This window comes from Pseudophryne corroboree, chromosome 10 (assembly GCF_028390025.1).
Source record: "Pseudophryne corroboree isolate aPseCor3 chromosome 10, aPseCor3.hap2, whole genome shotgun sequence".
NCBI classification, from domain to species: Eukaryota; Metazoa; Chordata; class Amphibia; order Anura; family Myobatrachidae; genus Pseudophryne; species Pseudophryne corroboree.
This window is the reverse complement of record NC_086453.1, coordinates 81,463,388-81,484,478: the sequence shown is the minus strand read 5'-3', so window position 1 is coordinate 81,484,478 and position 21,091 is coordinate 81,463,388. Positions and strand designations below refer to the sequence as shown.

At 44.9% G+C, this 21,091-nt stretch overlaps 1 protein-coding gene across 4 annotated transcripts in view; it reads left to right on the top strand.

Moving 5' to 3' along the window:
- The window catches only part of FUZ (fuzzy planar cell polarity protein), a 322,221-nt gene that overhangs the window by 156,111 nt on the left and 145,019 nt on the right, over positions 1 to 21,091 (top strand). For all 4 annotated transcript variants that reach the window (XM_063942537.1, XM_063942538.1, XM_063942536.1 and 1 more), the window contains one exon: positions 1,755 to 1,952. In XM_063942537.1, coding sequence (XP_063798607.1) covers positions 1,755 to 1,952 — 198 coding nt within the window. The remainder of the gene's footprint in view (positions 1 to 1,754; positions 1,953 to 21,091) is intronic.

The following is a 21,091-nucleotide window of genomic DNA, read 5'->3' as shown; positions in this document are numbered from 1 at the left end:
AAGTTTTTTATATATTTTTTGGATATTGGATCACACGTATATCATTTATGTGTTATACTTCTTTTCAATACCTTTTATCATACCATCTGCATGCACTTTACTATTTTTTATGTAATAATATTTTTAAGCAATTTTCCATTTATTTTTTATAAGTGAAAACTGCCTATGTATAGTGACGTAACGACCTGTTCCCTTATACTATATATTACCTGTCATTGCAATTGTTGAAATATATGTTGAATAAATGTTAATTTTTTTTTAAAAACATCTCCCTAGTCCATATATATATATTTTTTAAACTAGTTAGGTTGTCTTCCAAGTATTTTCCATATGGTACACCAGTGGTCACCGAACCCCTAGTATATATTTACACATCTAATATACACCCTTGTTTAGGAAGCCACACAAGTCCCATATATCTCTCAAGTACATACAATTCCCTGGTAAGTATGATTCATAAACAGATACCTTTATTACATCGAAATAAAATCTAATGTCCATTTAGGTAAGTACACCACCAACGCGTTTCAGCTTAGTGTTGAGACTTTATAATTTGTGTGGTTTGAAACTAATTACACAGCATCAACTCATCTGACTCCACTATGCAAATCACAAGGAGTGAATCTCGCCATATAATCATCAAAGGATAATGTATACATAGAAAACCTATTATTAATATTATTATTATTATTATGATTGTTTAAGTTATTATTAAGTTCTTGAAAATTAAACCTGGTGAAACATGTATGCCTGTGAGGAGAGTACATAGAGTGCTTTTATAGAGCACTGACCCTTCTTCATTCTGATTAGTTTTTTTTATTTCCGTATCTCTTTATAAAACAATGCTGTGTAATTAGGGTTGCATGATAAAAAGAAATAACATACAGGATCAGTATGATTTACCGGCGGCCAGGATGCCGACCGCCAGTATACCGACAACGGAATCCCAGCCGCCAGTATGCCAGCAGCGGGGGGAGCACAAAGATGGGTGAGCTGCATTCGCCACATGTTCTATTCCCACTCTATGGGGGAGATTCAAATGTTTGAAAAGTCAGTTAGGAGTCTGTTTTTTCCTATCTAATAGACAGGAAATAACAGACACCCAACCGACTTTTCAAACATTTGAATTCCACCCTATGAGTGTCGTGGACACCCACGAGTGGGATTAGCCTCTGTTTGCCAGGATTCCGACTGTTGGGATTCCGGCATCGGTATCCTGACCGCCAGGATCCCACCAGCCGGCATATTAACTGCATCCCTAACATACAATTGCATGACACAGTAAAGAGGACTCTGCCTACATGATCTTACTATCTACAAGGTGTGGGAACATTAGTTACACAAGTTACCAGAAACCAGTGGCTACTTTAAAACTAGCATTATCAGCCGCCAATAATTAAGCCACCATTGGTCACCAGCATATCTGTACAGCTACAGGTGTTGTGGTACGGTTGGAATGATAAGACAGAATGGAAGGTAGCGACATTTTAGTTAAACTAGTTATTATAAAAGTCTTAACAGTTAGCCACTTACATGACGTTCCTCAATGATTTTTTGAATATTAATCTGCAGATTTCCACAGAAATGTGTAAGTTTTGATTTATGATGATCTAATTCATTTCTGCGCCATATTTACATAAGAAGTGTTAAGGAAAATCTTTTTACAACCCTGTATTTTAAAATAAATTGAATGTACTGTATACAGTAGTTTGCAATCTAGATTTTGTTTATCATATCTATGTTTTCCACAACAGGAGTGTCTCGATGGCTTCACCCAAGCAGCAGAAAGTGAATTTGGCTGTCTTATGGCTGGAGGGAAGCTTGTGGCAGCCACCGAGAAGTGGTGGAGACTGGCATCTCAGGATGTGATGTTACTGTGCTGGTTGGTGGCGTCCTTATCGCCGCATTCATCCCGGGATTACCCTGTGTACCTGCCCCAAGGGAGCCCTACGGTAAGCTTTTGTAAGAATGGAGTCTGATAATGTCAAATATTACCTTAAATCATAAAGCTATACCGCTAGACTCAATATTACCGTGGAGCCGCTATGGCCGCTAGACTTATTACAGACACTACGTACTAAATACGCTATTTGCGTACTGAGTACCGTATGGATACGCACTTAGCGTATCAGACGCTGTGCCGTGGGCGCGACGCACACGCGGCACGTACGCACACGGATTCACGCTACGTACTAAGTACGCTATTTGCGCACTGAGTAACGTATTGATACGCTATTAGCGTATCAGACGCCGTGCCGTGGGTACAACGTACACGCGGCGCGGACGCACACAGAGTGATATACAGTAAACCTTAAGTAATGAAACAGTGTAAGGATATGCTTATACTTTAAACCTTAGCAGCCTAGTACTGCAACGATGTAATACTTTAAAACCTTGAGTAGCGCTGGCGGTATGAAGTACCCGCAGTGCTTACACCTTAACAATGCTTATACACCTTGTAACGATTAATACGCTATGAAAGCCCTTTGCAGGAAAGTGAAAACACAACACCGGTTTGTGGTAAACCACTGGGCTCTAACACCGCAGTGGATTATTCAGAGAAAAGGGGTAAACAGATACAAGTTATACACTACAGGCTAACAAGGAAATCTAAACAGAATAATAGAGAATAATGGCTACAGAGAATATACATACGTGGGGAATCGTTCGCAAGCGCGTCCTGGACCAGTCCTCCGCTATCAGGGAGAAAGCCTTCAGAGTCTTGAGTCCGGCCAGGCAACAGTGGTCTTTTTATACACAACATACATTCACAATACAATGGTCTCTGTAATCTCATTGTTCATTGGACACAGGGATGTGTCCCTACATTACAGCAAAGGTCATAGGTGGATTTGAACAGGTAGGCGATGTCCTTTCCCAACTGCTCTGGTGGGAGGTATCCTCTGGATTCCCGCCGCATGTGTAATTTTCAGGAAATACAGTTAATGTTCATAATCTACTTCTGTACAATATACGCAGGAGCAAGCGATCTTTTCCTAGCTAACACCGGAATGCTACTCTTAAAATACCCTACAGCTGGATACTAGACATCACCTACCAACCTTTATCTGACCCTTCCTATCATGCAAAGACGAATCCCTCTGTCCAGGAACTGTTTAAACTAACATTACTCGCTGACATGATCTAAGGGAACTATATCTACAAAATGCACTATTTGGGTTAAATATGCTATGTTCGAGTCGCACGCTACACGCTCACAAACTCCGCCGTAAATACACATATCATGCGCCCGAGTCGCCGGAGCGTCTCTTACGCAACTTGCAGATATGTGTACGCACGGGGGACCGGGTGCACGAGCAGCGTGCATGTGCATGAGGGGTTAGTACAAGGGATATGTATTACAATATTTTTCGACTTTGACAGTCGACCCTTTGGCATTCAACAATAACTGCCACAATCTAAACAATTGAGCAGAAAAATATACAATACAATGAAATACCTATAAATGATTGGGTGGAGGGAGGAGAGGAGTAGGCGGGAAATGTATGGCCTAGTGGGATAGTAAAAGCATGTATATATGAACTTCATGTCTGGGGGGCATGTATCATCGTGCCGTACATGTTCTAGATAAGCTTCGAGGTATTGCGAAGTATACATTAAATCCTTCTTATCCCGTATTAAGGGTCTGTAAGTGGGCCAACAAACACTACCGAGCTCTTTTCGGCTTCCCGTTCCAACAAATGGGGTGCACATTAGTTGATGATACATGGAGGGGGAAAAACATGTGAATGCTAATATATGTACCTATGTCACTGTTGTGTCACTACCTGAAGATTGTAGAGATGAAGATAAGAAACATATAACAAATACATTCATATGATAATGTGTGCAATTGTCCTTGGGCGTCTGTTGAAGTCTTGTCCGGATAGGTGTATCCTTGCTGTGGGTGATAATCAAAGTCTTTCAAGTGTCCATAAAAAGTCTTTAAAGTTTCTAAAGTGTCTCTCAAAGTCTGTAGAAATGTCCATCAAAGGTCTGTAGTCTTCTCCATCAAAGTCTTTAGTCTTCTTCCGAATGGCTGTCTTTTTGCTTGGGAGAAAAACAAAGGAGAGACGGGTGAAAGAAACGGACCGTGGAATCACGTCTTATCACAGCATTGTCTCAATTGATGGATCATAAATTAAACCAGTTGTTGTAACAATGCCCTCGCTCCTCAAACTCATCACTTTGGTACTGCGCTTGCGCCGCATTAAAATCCGAACACATCTAATTATCAAACCAATCATTATGACAACTCCCAGGATACAAAGGAGAAACTTTCCTACATTCACGATAACATTTTGAGCCCATTCTCCTAAACCTGAGAACCAATTGCGTGGGTTCAACCATGAAACCCAGCCGGTCAGTTCATTACTCACAGCAGCAAGGGTAAGGTTGTGTCTCCTTCGGAACTCCCATTTCAACTGCAAGATATCGTCCATCTTTTGATCTATGATCTCGGTGGGGTCATCAGTGCTGTTTGTAATGTACGAGCAGCACTTCACACCATACTGAGTTGCTAGGGTGACACAATACCCGCCTGTCACCGCTGTGATGTAATTGAGAACCATCCTGTGCTGGATCAGTTCCGTTTTGTAAGCTTGCAATTCCCTCCCAGTATACCTGAAGGTGTCATCATACATCTCGTGATATTGTCTGTCAGGTTATATACCTAAAATTTATAATTCCTCTGGCGGTATGGGTGATATCTAACGCGAGTAGGAATTGAATCCCGGTGGATTCGTGGATCAAATCAGAGGCTGCGTGCTCTGTCCTATCTATAAGGTGTCTCTTAACAATGTGTTCGTAGTGAGTGTGAGTGTAAGGAGCTTGAGCATTGCAGTGAACGTCTTTCATCTTATTATGGGTAATGGTCATTACTTCTGGCAACACTCTTCCAATGTAACACAATCCCTCTGAGTTTGGGCAAGCCACTTATACGCCTTCCTCCCACATATGAAATATGCATCATCGGGGAGAACATATGGGACAGAATATGACATCAACATATTGCAAACCTTCCAGGTGAAAAATCCTATCCCTAACTCTCTCATTTGTTCAGTACACGTATCAGGCTGTATGATATGCGCACAGTTCCCTGGAGATACTTCTCCAACCCGCATGGTCCTACTTCCTAGAGTATACCTGTACCGAAAATATCTCCCACCGTCGGCTATTTGGCGTATAAGTTCTGGGTCTACGGGCATTCTATCGGCTCTGTGTGAAAATGCCATGGTTTGGTTATTCCATGTCACTTCCCAATTTCCCGGCTTTCGGGGATTGGAAATGTTGAAACATATTAAGGACCTATCCACATGATATTGGTGGAGCTTCAAACTAGGTGGCCTAGAAATATTAAATTCCTTGTCCACCGGTCTCCCACCCCTTAATTCAAGTACCTCATCTAGTGTTAAAGGGTACGGTACTAATCCTGACTTGCTCTGACCTTGAGGTACTTGTGAGCACACCCAGCATTCTGTTTGGTTTAAAACCTTACCCACTAATGAGTGATAGTCACTCAATGGATGATGGTCCATGTTGATATTAAGGCTGGACTGACATCTCTGGATGCACCCGTCCTCAACTATGTTTTCACAATTCCTACAGATACAATTTTCTTCAGCCAATAACCCTTCACAATGTCTCCTAGTTTCATGACTACTAGATCGTTTTCTGATACTCGCCTTTGCTCGGTGACTGTGTTGCTCTTGGAATTCTACTAATCCGTCCTTGTCATCAGAACCCTTCCAGATCCTTTCTCGACCTCTCTGGTACTCTCACCGAAATAGACTGTTCTGGTCAACAACAGGGTCAACAGGAAAACCCGGAACGCAGTCTTTTGGGGTAAGTCCATCTTGCAGGAGGAGAAAGAAAGAGTGGTAATGGGAGGTAAATAAAATAATAGAAGGGAAAGAAAACTGGTACGATAACCGCCTCTAGTCTTTTTGTTCTCCTTGCTCAGATGCCGTCTCAACAGTGCTGCCTCTCAGTCTACCCGGAACGGACACTCCAGTGATGCGATATTCTTTCCGAGTCAGCGACTTTTCTGTAGGGAGCATAAATCTTGCATTACCATTTGTTTAACTGTTATGTGACATACCATCCGTAGAACATGAAAAAACAAAAAGAGAGAGAATAATAAAAAGAAAAAAATTGTCAGATTTCCGTTCACCATCAGGCTGTCACACCACCATGTCTACCGGTTTGTCTGCACAGTCTTCCCCCACCAGTATTTCCACTCTCCACCCTCTGTGCATGGCCAGGCACAATGATGCTGGTGAGATATACTGGGGTTGGGCAGACCTCTGAAAAGACCGAGTAGACATGTGACGTTTGAGCTGTAGTTCTGTCGGTGAACGTCAGAGATGAAGAGGAAACATTTAACGATAAATCACAGAGTTTACCTGGCCGCCCCTGTATCTACAAGATATGTTCTACCAACTATATTCACTGTAACCTCAGGTTCACTTCCAAGGCTATCAATTAACTTCACTGGCTGCAGACTACAGGTGCGGCCCAAAATTTTCCCTATGTGATCCCTGATTCCAATTTCGTGCATCATACAGTGTGTCATGTTCTGGTCTAGGGGGTCAATATACCTTATGTGGGTCTCTAAAATTACAGTTCCGTGCGTAATGTCCTTCCCTCTGGCAGTTATAACATTTTACCACATACGACTTACCATCAGGGGTCTGGGGTTTAGGCTGATGTGGCTTCGTTGTCAGGACTTTTATACTTACTGTCATCAGCTTATCCCCCTGTGACTCCCTGTGTTTAATGATGTTCCGATCGTGCTTAACAGCGGACTCTCTTAAGGCAGCCACCGAGATTCCTCTCCAGTTAGGTTGAGTGGTTTGTACCCTGGTTCTCAACGCTTTAACCCGTCCATTAATACGGACACAGCTACCTCTCTATGATGCAAATTATCCTTAATGTCTTTGATCCCAGTAAATCTAGCCATTACCTGCAGTGCTCGATGGAAATAGTCAGAAGCAGTTTCACCTTCTTTTTGTCTAATGGAGAAGATTTTATTCCACTTGACAACAGTTGGGAAATATACTCCTAACTGCAGATTGATTTGTCGTACATTCTCCTGAGTGTACTCCTCAGTGAGAGATACTTCTGCGTCTAATTTACAATCAGTAATAAATTTTGCAGGGTCAATATTGGAAGGTAGACATACTCGTAGCACTGTTCGCCAATCTTTGTTTGTGGGTTCGGTGGCGTTACCTAATTCTTTAATAAACCTCTGGCATCCGACTAGATCTTTTCTGGGATCGGGAAATTCAGACATAATTGTCCTCAATTCTGCCCGGGACCAGGGACAATGCATAGCAATGTCTCTTACGTGAGTGACTCCCTGAGCGTCAGTCCTCCCATTGGGGACTGCGATCACCCTGACAGGATTTAGTTCAATTACACCATCTTGTGTTGACTCTACAATGTGAGGTGCAATTGTCTGTGCATAATGTACAATACCGCACTTACCTGTGGACACGACCTCACCTGACCCTCCGCTAGGGGGCTTTACTACTGCTCTTACCGATTGGGCCGTGCCCACCTGGGTGTCCTGTATGGTGGCTGCTATAGAAAGTGCCGACATCGTGCTGGGCTCACTTTCTTGCTTGTAATCCTGAGGGAAGTTTAAAATGGGGTGCAACTTGCACGGGTTAGAATTTATACATTTATCAGTTTTACTCTTGTCGTCATTAATACATTTATTAAGCGCACTCTTATCGTCATTAATCAGTATGCCATTCTCTGTAGCCATTATCTCTCCTGTAATGTACGGTGGTGGTGCGGTTGCTCTCAGTTTCCTGCTAGGGTTAGAACCAGCTGTGTAAGCTAGTTCCCTCTGCATATCACTCTCTCGTTGCCATAAATGTAAACAGTTTGTGTGTCTGATCCTCTGTTTATGGGATTTTATCAGACAGATCCTAAGCCTTAGATTATGCAATACCTCTGAGTTAAAACTACCTATCCCAGGAAATGGTGCTTTATCCCCCACAGTCATTCGTGTCCATTCATCACAAAAGGTCTCAGTGTGGGGACCATACTTCCCCCACATTACTAAGCGAGCTGACCCCCTGGGTCTGAAATCTGCAGTCTGAACCCTGACTGCTGAACGTCCCTGTGTTGTGCACTTGGCTTCCATTGTGGACCTTTTTAACACGGGAAAACTTCCTAAAATGCACCAAACACAGTAGTCTACAGTGGAAATCCTTAAAGCTCTTCCACTGAACTTCTTCTGCTCCGAGTACCACGGATCCGCCTTCTTTAGCAGACACGTGTAGCCGTTGCAGGCCCTACCTCTAGAGATTTTCCTGAGAGACCAGCGAAAATTCCCTAAACCTTTACTTTACACAAATAACGCTTGCATGTGCTTCCTACAACGCGTATGATGACAAGATTTACGCACAAATATGCAAAACCTCGTATCACATTGCGTCACGTGTTGCCCATACAACCGTGCGGTCCAATTGTACCGCTCATAGACACTTGCTATCTATAAGTGGTAGGATCACTGGAGTCTCCCTACTGTGCTCCAAAACAGCCGGAGCGTAATACCGCGAAAAACTCTATCACACTCCGTCGCACGTTTTACACCTGACCGTGTTCACCACGTTGTCATCTAGGCCGTGCTTCACCAAGATCACCAAGCGGGGTTCAATATATTCACACCCTATTCAGCCCACACTAACATTCTATAGTTTTCTGATCAGAAAAATCCTTTCCTGTTAACTGATAGCTTTCCCCAGAGGTAATACAGAAAAAAAGTTGTTTTTTTAAAACTAAATATTGGACACTGATCAATTTGTGCTATTATCGCGTGGCTGCCGTCTCGCCTAAACTGAAACAATGCTATTGTGTGATTTGTATTAAGTGGGCGTACCTGTACGCACGTTGCGTAAAATACGCCACGTGTTTAGGCCTTTACGTTGCGTACTCAGTCTCGAACGTTTTTCCGAAACACGTGTAAAATGGCCGTATACGTCCGCATTAATACAAATACCACACTTCTATAAATGTAAACGATATTTAACTATAATCGCTTACCAAACACCACACAGTATCTCCTGTATAAACCTTTATAACTAGGCCAGGCTGCGTGTGTGTTTTACATGTACTCCCTTAAATATTACTCTATATTTTTAACTAAATAGCAACAATTTTTTTCAGCACGGGTCAATGTATCTAATAATCAATGCTAATGGCAACAAGCGAATAGATATGCAGAATACACAAATAAAATACAGGTGTGTGCGTGTGTTACGTGTGTTGCGTGCGCAGTTGGCACCAAACAGAAATTTAACAGATTTAAAAAAAACAATGGTGGTCATTCTGAGTTGTTCGCTCGCAAGCTGCTTTTAGCAGCTTTGCACACGCTAAGCCGCCGCCTACTGGGAGTGAATCTTAGCTTATCAAAATTGCGAACGAAAGATTCGCAATATTGCGAAAAGACTTCTCTGTGCAGTTTCTGAGTAGCTCGAAACTTACTCTGCCAGTGCGATCAGTTCAGTGCTTGTCGTTCCTGGTTTGACGTCACAAACACACCCAGCGTTCGCCCAGACACTCCTCCGTTTCTCCAGCCACTCCCGCGTTTTTCCCAGAAACGGTAGCGTTTTTTCACACACACCCATAAAACGGCCAGTTTCCGCCCAGAAACACCCACTTCCTGTCAATCACACTCCGATCACCAGAACGAAGAAAAAACCTCGTAATGCCGTGAGTAAAATACCTAACTGCATAGCAAATTTACTTGGCGCAGTCGCACTGCGGACATTGCGCATGCGCACAGTGTTCGCAAATACGCGCTATATCGCGTATTTTACCCAGGTCTGTGGTCCGGGGACTCACTTTTGTAAACTATGTGGGTCCCCGGGGACGCGCTCCGCTGAAGCTGGTTGTCTTTAGCTTCCTGTAATAGAGGACGGAGGCAGAGCCTTACCAGTCCTCTTGCGGTGGCGGCGGCGGCGTGCTCCCCCTCTCTCTCCTCCTCCCTCTCCTCCTCCCCCACCCCCGGACAGAGTGCGAGGACGGCTCTGCGGCGCGATACACTCTGCCGCGTGGGGAGGTGAACGCCGGACTGACCACGGACTGTAAGTGCCGTGACACTGAGGAAGGGTGAGCTGGACTTGCGGTGGCGGCTGGGCGCTGCTCATATCGGTGAGAAGGCGGAGATGGGGGCTGCATGGCGCCGGCAAACAGGTGTAAAACACCACAAAAATGTTGCATGGGGTGGGGGTGAGATGCTGCTGGCCTGTGCAGCATAGAGGACACTGGGTACAACCACTAGATTCGAGTCATGCTGTCTGTAATTAATGTGCTGAGTGATCAACTTCAGTGACACTCACTGTGCTGGCTGTCTTTGTTGGTTGCTGCTGGTTACTGTAAAGACAGCCAGCACAGTGAGTGTCACTGAAGTTGATCACTCAGCACATTAATTACCGGCAGCATGACTCGAATCCAGTGGTTGTACCAAGTGTCCGAAGTCGGCGGTCAGGATGCCGGCATTCAGTATACCGACACCAGCATCCCGATCACAGCAATGCCGACAAGGGTGCAGAGGGTGCCCTAACCTCCCACCCCTAACCCTCCGTTTCCCGCAGCCTAAACATCCTTAGTGCCTAACACTTATCCCCCTCTCTGCAGCCTAACCCTAACCTCCCCTACACCATAACCTAACACCCCCCCCCCCCCCCCCTCCCGCACGCTAAACCTGTGGCGGCAGTGCATACTTAACTTCAGGATCCTGACTGTCAGGATATCGTTGCCGGGATCCTGATCTCCTCGGGATGCCAGCGTCTGTATTCTGGCGGCTGTCAGGATTCCGGCGTCGGTATTACGGCTGCTGGGATCCTGACAGCCGGGATCCTGAACGCATACTTCCGATATGATAACAGCCCAGCAGCATTGTCACCCTCTCACCCCTCCCTCCCCCACAACACTGTAGTGTCTAAATCCAGTCCGGGGCTCCTATTATAGCGGCACCATAAACCCATTACATATAGAAAATGTATTATTTCATAATGTTGTCCTGTTTTTTTTATCATATAACTGTTTAGTGCTCTGCCTGGTGCAATGTGTATAACGTGCTCTGCCTGGAGCAATATGTGGCGCAATGTGTATAACGTGCTCTGCCTGGCGCAATGTGTGGCGCAATGTGTATAACGTGCTCTGCCTGGCTCAGTGTGTATAACGTGCTCTACCTGGCGCGGTGTGTATAACGTGCTCTACCTGGCGCAGTATGTATAACGTGCTCTACCTGGCTCAGTGTGTATAACGTGCTCTACCTGGCGCGGTGTGTATAACGTGCTCTACCTGGCGCAGCGTGTATAACGTGCTCTGCCTGGCGCAATGTGTATAACGTGCTCTGCCTGGCTCAGTGTGTATAACGCGCTCTACCTGGCGCGGTGTGTATAACGTGCTCTACCTGGCGCAGTATGTATAACGTGCTCTACCTGGCTCAGTGTGTATAACGTGCTCTACCTGGCGCGGTGTGTATAACGTGCTCTACCTGGCGCGGTGTGTATAACGTGCTCTACCTGGCGCAGTGTGTATAACGTGCTCTACCTGGCGCAGTGTGTATAACGTGCTCAGACTGGCTCAGTGTGTATAACGTGCTCTGACTGGCTCAGTGTGTATAACGTGCTCTACCTGGCGCAGTGTGTATAACGTGCTCTACCTGGCGCAGTGTGTATAACGTGCTCTGCCTGGCTCAGTGTGTATAACGTGCTCTACCTGGCGCAGTGTGTATAACGTGCTCTGACTGGCTCAGTGTGTATAACGTGCTCTACCTGGCGCAGTGTGTATAACGTGCTCTACCTGGCGTAGTGTGTATAACGTGCTCTGCCTGGCTCAGTGTGTATAACGTGCTCTGCCTGGCGCAGTGTGTATAACGTGCTCTGCCTGGCTCAGTGTGTATAACGTGCTCTACCTGGCGCAGTGTGTATAACGTGCTCTGACTGGCTCAGTGTGTGTAATGTGCTCTACCTGGCGCAGTGTGTGTAACGTGCTCTACCTGGCTCAGTGTGTATAACGTGCTCTACCTGGCTCAGTGTGTATAACGTGCTCTGACTGGCTCAGTGTGTGTAATGTGCTCTACCTGGCGCAATGTGTATAACGTGCTCTACCTGGCGCAGTGTGTGTAACGTGCACTACCTGGCACAGCGTGTATAACGTGCTCTACCTGGTGCAATGTGCATATTGTCAGCTACCTGGTGCAATATGTATAATATGCTCTGCCTGGCGCTAAGTATATAACGTGCTCTGCCTGGCGCTAATAACGTGCTGTACCTGGAGCAATATGTATAACGTGCTCTACCTGGTGCAGTGTGTATAGGAGGTTCTACCTGGTGCAATGTGTATAAGCGGCACTACTGTGTGGTATAATGTGAATTGGTACTATTATGTGGCCACGCCCCTTCTCCATTAAGCCATGCCCCTAATTTTTTGCGCGCGCCTTTGGCGCGTACTCCCTACACCCTAGGTTCTGGGAGATGGAGAACCGATTCACTTTCTGCCTAGGGGCACCAAAATGTCTAGTTACAGCTCTGGTGCAGGGTGTCCTGCATGCTACACAGCCCAGCAGCACTGTCACCCCCCATCCCACCACCTTGCAACAAGATTAAGATTAATAAAAACCTTAATTCCGATGGGACCCAGAAAAGGACCGGTAGGACCCCAATTTTTAAAAGTGAGGGGTCCCTGGGACCCACTTTTTTTTTGCATCAGCGCGATCACTGGCGCATTAGCGGCTAATCGCTCCGTTGCGGAAAAAAAATAACGAGCGAACAACTCGGAATGACCCCCAATAGCTTTATGTTCTTACCTTTCGGATCCCACCAGCATCCCTACAAACCATGCGGAGCAGACGCTTATCTAATCAGCACCAGTGTATCCACCTGACCAATAGAAGGCTAACAGGGGATACCTTCCCGCCCTTTGCTGATAAAGTCTGCCTTGTCCTGCTAGGCTGCGGATATGAGGAGGACCGGACGATGCCCCCAATTGATAGTGTCAAATATTACCTTAAATCATAAAGCTATACCGCTAGACTCGCTATTACCGTGGAGCCGCTATGGCCACTAGACTTATTACACACACTACGTACTAAGTACGCTATTTGCGTACTGAGTACCGTATGGATACGCACTTAGCGTATCAGACACTGTGCCGTGTCACACGGATTCACGCTACGTACTAAGTACGCTATTTGCGCACTGAGTAACGTATTGATATGCTATTAGCGTATCAGACGCTGTGCCGTGGGTACAACGTACACGCGGCGCGGACGCACACAGAGTGATATACAGTAAACCTTAAGTAATGAAACAGTGTAAGGATATGCTTATACTTTAAACCTTAGCAGCCTAGTACTGCAACGATGTAATACTTTAAAACCTTGAGTAGCGCTGGCGGTATGAAGTACCCGCAGTGCTTACACCTTAACAATGCTTATACACCTTGTAACGATTAATACGCTATGAAAGCCCTTTGCAGGAAAGTGAAAACACAACACCGGTTTGTGGTAAACCACTGGGCTCTAACACCGCAGTGGATTATTCAGAGAAAAGGGGTAAACAGATACAAGTTATACACTACAGGCTAACAAGGAAATCTAAACAGAATAATGGCTACAGAGAATATACATACGTGGGGAATCGTTCGCAAGCGTGTCCTGGACCAGTCCTCAGCTATCAGGGAGAAAGCCTTCAGAGTCTTGAGTCCGGCCAGGCAACAGTGGTCTTTTTATACACAACATACATTCACAATACAATGGTCACTGTAATCTCATTGTTCATTGGACACAGGGATGTGTCCCTACATTACAGCAAAGGTCATAGGTGGATTTGAACAGGTAGGCGATGTCCTTTCCCAACTGCTCTGGTGGGAGGTATCCTCTGGATTCCCGCCGCATGTGTAATTTTCAGCAAATACAGTGAATGTTCATAATCTACTTCTGTACATAACTATACGCAGGAGCAAGCGATCTTTTCCTAGCTAACACCGGAATGCTACTCTTAAAATACCCTACAGCTGGATACTAGACATCACCTACCAACCTTTATCTGACCCTTCCTATCATGCAAAGACGAATCCCTCTGTCCAGGAACTGTTTAAACTAACATTACTCGCTGACATGATCTAAGGGAACTATATCTACAAAGTGCACTATTTGGGTTAAATATGCTATGTTCGAGTCGCACGCTACACGCTCACAAACTCCGCCGTAAATACACATATCATGCGCACGAGTCGCCGGAGCGTCTCTTACGCAACTTGCGGATATGTGTACGCACGGGGGACCGGGTGCACGAGCAGCGTGCATGTGCATGAGGGGTTAGTACAAGGGATATGTATTACAATATTTTTCGACTTTGACAAGTCAATCTGCCACATCACACACATATAGGTCCTGATTCAGAGTGGGGCACAATGCTGATGTTGATGCAATTGTCTGTCGTTTTTTTTTTTTTAATGCGCATCCATCAGAGTCACACTGCGCAGACGCATCAGTGAGGATTTATTTGCAAAGCGAGTGACAAGTAGTGGGCATTTGTAGGATGTAAAGGGGGTGACTTCAAAAACACAGGTGTGTCTCAGTCTGCAACTGCAAATTCGTTCACAGTTGGAAAGGCTCCAGCGGCTTACTTGTAATGGATAGTGCGTCTTTGTACGCAAGCAGCAGATCAGAGACGCCATCAGTGGACGTCTCTCTGCAAATCCCTGTGGCAGGGTCATTAGATTCCACTGCATGCGAAATCTCAGTTGCGAATGCAACTGTGTCCGCTTCTTAATCAGGCCCATAGCTTGTTATTGAGATAACAAGAACCGAAAATACCCAAATTATTGTCCAGTGATGCATGAACAATGCTACTAATCGTTATCTTCTTTTGAGATGTCAAAATGAAACATTCGCACTCTCTAGAATCACATTGAAGACTCTGAAGGCCAGTATGCAATATAATAGCAGATTGGGTGCACAGGCCTGGTATCACGTATACATTAATAGAACATATTACCTCTGTTAAATGATCCCAGGCACCCAAGCACTTTTGCCATCAGACTAGCTAGTTGTGGGTTCTTTTTTTGTAATTCAAAAAGTTCTATTTTGTTCTGGGGTTCTGTATATCAACCCACCCATTGGCTCTGGAATGTTGCTTTCAAAACACTTGATAGCGTCTTTCTTTACTGCGATTCATTGGTTACAGAGACAAGTTTGTTAATGGTGGAAACAACAGGGAAGAACAGTTATGGAAATGTGAAACAGAAATTACAGCGTGCGAGTTACTATACGCAAGTGCAGTCAAATGTTAGAGAAATCTGTATCACCCTGTCTGTTTTCTACTCCCCTTTAGAATGCAAGCACTCACGAGCAGGGCCCTCTTCCTTTATGTGCTTCTCCATCCCTTACTTTTATTATTACTTACTCCATACTCCCTACAATGGCACCTAACCCTTGGTTTACTGCCACCCTGCTGCATTTTTTAATGGTACGATAGCTGATGCAGCAATGTTAAAAAACCATGTGCTTGTCATGCATTGTTCTATACTGTAAGTCACTATATATATATATATATATATATATATACAGATAGATATAATACAGATAGACAGATAGATATACAGTGCATCCGGAAAGTATTCACAGTGCTTCACTTATTCCCCATTTTGTTATATTACAGCCTTATTCCGAAATGGAATAAATTCATTTTTCCCTCAAAATTCTACACACAATGCCCCATAATAACAACTTCAAAAATGTTTTCTTTTTACATTTTTGCCAATTTATTAAAAATCAAAAACTAAAAAAATCACATGTACAGAAGTATTCACAGCCTTTGCCACGCAGCTCAAAATTGAGCACAGGTGCATCCTGTTTCCACTGATCATCCTTGAGATGTGCCTACAGCTTAATTGGAGTCCACCTGTAGTAAATTCAGTTGATTTGGACATGCTTTGGAAAGGCACACACCTGTCTATAGAATGTCCCACACTTGACAGTGCATGTCTGGGCACAAACCAAGCATGAAGTCAAAGGAATTGTCTGTAGACCTCAGAAACAGGATTGTCTCGATGCACAAATCTGGGGAAGGGTACCTAAAAATATCTTCTGCTTTGAAGGTCCCAGTGAGCACAGTGGCCTCCATCATCCGTAAATGGAAGAAGTTTGGAACCACCAGGACTCTTCCTAGATGGTCACTCTGTCAGAGCTACAGCATTCCTCTGTGGAGAGAGGAGAACCTTCCAAAAGGACGTCCATCTCTGCAGCAACCCACCAATCAGGCCTGTGTGGTAAAGTGGCCAGACAGAAGCCACTCCTTAGTAAAAAGCACATGGCAGCCCGCCTGGAGTTTACCAAAATGCACCTGAAGGATTATCAGACCATGAGAAACAAAATTTTCTGGTCTGATAAGACAAAGATTGAACTCTTTGGCATGAATGCCAGGCGTCATGTTTGGAGGAAACCAGGCACCGCTTATCACCAGTCCAATACCATCCCTACAGTGAATCATGGTGGTGGCAGCATCATGCTGTGGGGATGTTTTTCAGTGGCAGGAACTGGGAGACTAGTCAGGATAGGGGGAAAGATGAATGCTGCAATGTACAGAAACATCCTGGATGAAAACCTGCTCCAGAGCGCTCTTGACCTCAGACCGGGGCAACGGTTCATCTTATAGCAGGACAACAACCCTAAGCACACAACCAAGATATCAAAGGAGTGGCTTCAGGACCTCTCTGTGAATGTCCTTGAGTAGCCCATCCAGAGCCCAGACTTGAATCTGGTGGAACATCTCTGGAGAGATCTGAAAATGGCTGTGCACTGACGTTTCCCATCCAACCTGATGGAGCTTGAGAGGTGCTGCAAAGAGGAATGGGCGAAACTGCCCAAAGTATTGAGCAAATGCTGTGAATATTTATGTACATGTGATTTCTTCTTCTTTTATTTGTAATAAATTTGCAAATATCTCAAAAAAACTTTTTCACGTTATCATTATGGGGTATTGTGTGTAGAATTTTGAGGGAAAAAATGTACTTATTCCATTTGGAAATTTGCGTCTTAGGAGAAATTGCTCGGATGTAAAAGTCTTCAAGGAAAAGAGTGAGGATTTATCCCTAAGACTGCGTGAGAGGGGCTATAGCCAAAGATCAATCAACAAGGCCAAACAACTAACAACGGCGACTGGGAGGGATGCTCTCATCTTCCCAAGCAGTGATAAGAGAACGTCCAGACAAACACTGGATAATAAACTCAGATTTGTGGGAACTTTCTGCAGAGAATGGAGAGAGATAAATGACTCAATACAGAAACACTGGCCAGTCCTTTTATTAGATGAAGACTTATCCAAAAACCTAGATTCCAGGGCATCAATGAGCTGGCGAAGATCTAACAACCTGCGAGACCTTCTAGTATCTAGCCACTTTACCAAACAGCAGAGACGACCTCCAGCAATTATTGGCTCCCATCCATGTGGAAACTGCAGAGCATGTCCCCACATGATGAAAACCAAAAACGTCACAGACAGATATGGGAATGTGAGAACAATGAACCAATTCGTTAACTGCAACTCATCGGGTGTGATATACTGCTTAGTCTGCCCTTGTGGGCTAAAATACGTAGGATGACAACAAGAAACCTCAAACATCGTATATTGGAGCATATAGGAACAATAAGGAATATCCCAACTGATCTGATAAGAATGAGAAAACTGATATCTGTGGCAAGACACTTTCATCGCCATCACGAGAGCAACCCTAAGAATCTAATGGCATTTGGTCTGGAGCAAGTAAAACTAAGGATTCGAGGCGGAGACCTAACGCACAAACTTTTGAAAAGAGAGTCTGAATGGACCTACAATCTAAACAGCATGACACCCTAAGTAATGAACGAATATATCAACTTTGGAGTGTTCATTTTAAACAATGTTGCCATCATTCATTTGTAGCCTCCACTTGCATTCCAAGAAAACAACACATAGGATTTCCCCTTTCTGATCACTCATTCACCCACAAACTTTAATAAGCACATATGACCAATATAAATAAACAAACTTTTTTCACTATATTGTACACACACTACGTAGGGTGTAAATGATATACCATCAGTATGATGATTAATAAATTAATCCGCATGGTCCCCTCATAAAACATTCACTTTCCCAATGTTTAAACCTTATCACAGATGTATACGTAAGGGTCATAATCTTCCAACATGCACTCACAAGGAGACATCACTTCTCACCTTTCACTATCACTATTTAATTTGGTACGGTTTTGGTTTTACTATCACCTATTTCTCTAACGTCCTAGTGGATGCTGGGGACTCCGTAAGGACCATGGGGAATAGACGGGCGCCGCAGGAGACTGGGCACTCTAAGAAAGATTTAGTACTACTGGTGTGCACTGGCTCCTCCCTCTCCTATGCCCCTCCTCCAGACCTCAGTTAGAATCTGTGCCCGGCCAGAGCTGGGTGCTTTTAGTGGGCTCTCCTGAGCTTGCTAATAAGAAAGTATTTTAGTTAGGTTTTTTATTTTCAGAGAGCTTCTGCTGGCAACAGACTCTCTGCTACGAGGGACTGAGGGGAGAGAAGCAAACCTACTAACTGCGGCTAGGTTGCGCTTCTTAGGCTACTGGACACCATTAGCTCCAGAGGGTTCGAACACAGGATCTTAACCTTGGTCGTCCGTTCCCGGAGCCGCGCCGCCGTCCCCCTCGCAGAGCCAGAAGACAGAAGCCGGCAGAAGCAAGAAGACATCGAAATCGGTGGCAGAAGACTCCTGTCTTCACATGAGGTAGCGCACAGCACTGCAGCTGTGCGCCATTGCTCCCACACTAACCCACACACTCCGGTCACTGTAGGGTGCAGGGCGCAGGGGGGGGCGCCCTGGGCAGCAATTAAGTACCTCCTGGCAAAAGCAGCATATATACAGTTGGACACTGTTATATGCATGAGCCCCCGCCATTAATTTTACACAAAATCGCGGGAGAAGCCCGCCGCTGAGGGGGCGGGGCCTTCTTCCTCAGCACTCACCAGCGCCATTTTCTCTCCACAGCTCCGCTGAGAGGAAGCTCCCCAGGCTCTCCCCTGCACGATAGAGAGGGTGAAAAAGAGAGGTGGGGGGCACATAAATTTGCCGTAAAAACAATATATACAGCAGCTACTGGGTTAACACTAAGTTACTGTGTGATTCCTGGGTCATATAGCGCTGGGGTGTGTGCTGGCATACTCTCTCTCTGTCTCTCCAAAGGGCCTTGTGGGGGAACTGTCTTCAAATAGAGCATCCCCTGTGTGTGTGGTGTGTCGGTACGTGTGTGTCGACATGTCTGAGGTAAAATGCTCCCCTATGGAGGAGATAGAGCAAATATGTGTGTGAGAGGGTGTCTCCGTCGACAACGCTGACACCTGTTTGGATATGTGTAAGTGTTGAGGTGAATTTATTGCACAAAAGATTAGAGAACAGACAGGAAATCTACCCATGTCTGTCCCTGTGTCACAGAGACCTTCAGAGTCTCACAATGCTCACTATCCAAAATAATAAACACTGATATCGACACGGAGGTTGACTCCAGTGTCGACTACGATAATGCAAAGTTACAGCCAAGATGGCTGAAAGGTATTCAATATATGATTATTGTAATAAAAGATGATTTGCATATCACTGATGACTCATTTGTCCCTGACACAAGGGTACACATGTTAAGGGGAAGAAAGCTGAGGTAAATTTCCCTCCTCTCATGAGGAAAAAGAGTGGGAATCTCCAGACAAGAGACTGCAGCTTTCCACAAAAAATTCTCAGGCAGTATCCTTTCCCCACTAGGGCCAGGATGTGTTGGGAATCTTCCCCTAGGGTGTACTGTTTGCACAGAAGGTAGCACTAGCTATTCTCAGGGATCCTGCAGATAGCGTGCACATTCTAGTATACTACTCAGACCGGCGATTGTGTCGGCATGGGTTTATAGCGCTGTGGCAGCGTGGACAGGTACCTTATCAGCAGAGATTGAGACCCTAGTATGCATAAATATATATATATATATATATATATATATATGTATATATAGAGATATATATATATATTAAAGATGCTGTCTTAAGTGATATATATATATATATATATATATATATATATATATATATATATATATATATAAAACATGCCCAAAGAGAGACATGAGTATACTGGGTCCTAGAGTCAAAGCTATGTCGATTTCTGCTTGACGTGTCCTGTAGAATATGCAATGGACAGATGATGCCGACTTAAGAGGCATGTGGAAGGCTGAGGATTGTGTGGTGAAGGGTTCTCGGACCTGGTCTACACAGCTATAGCTGGTAATTCTGATATTTTGCCTTATATTCCTGCACAGCCTAGGAAAGCACGACATTATCAAATGCAGCCTTTCGAATAAAGAAACAAGAAAGTCCGAGGTGCGTCCTTTCTTGCCAGAGGCGGGGGCACAGGAAAGAAGATGCACAACACAGCTAGTTCCCAGGAACAGAAGTCCTCCCCGGCCTCTACAAAAATCCACCGCAAGGCGGAGCTAGGCCCGGTGGGGGCACGCCTTCGTCAGTTCAGCCACAAGTGGGTTCACTCCCTGTTAGATCCCTGGGCAATAGATATTGTGTCTCAGGGATACAAGCTGGACTTTGAGAAGATGCCCCCTCACCGACGGCCCTGCCGGCTTCCCCCCACGAGAGGGAAACAGTGTTAACTGCAATTCATAAATTGTATCTTCAACAGGTGGTGGTCAAGGTTTCCCTCCTTCAACAAGGAGGGGGTTATTATTCGACCATGTTGTAGTCCCGAAACCAGACGGTTCGGTTGGACCCATATTGAATTTAAAATCCCTGAACATATACCTGAAAAGGTTCCAGTTCAAGATGGAATCCTAAGAGCGGTTATTGCAAGCCTGAAAGGGGGAGATTTTATGGTGACTCGGGACATAAAGGATGCATACCTTCATGTCCCCATTTATCCACCTCATCAGGCGTACCTCAGAATTGCGGTACGGGATGGTCATTACCAATTTCAGACGTTGCCGTTTGGTCTCTCCACGGCCTTGAGAATATTCACCAAGGTAATGGCGGAAA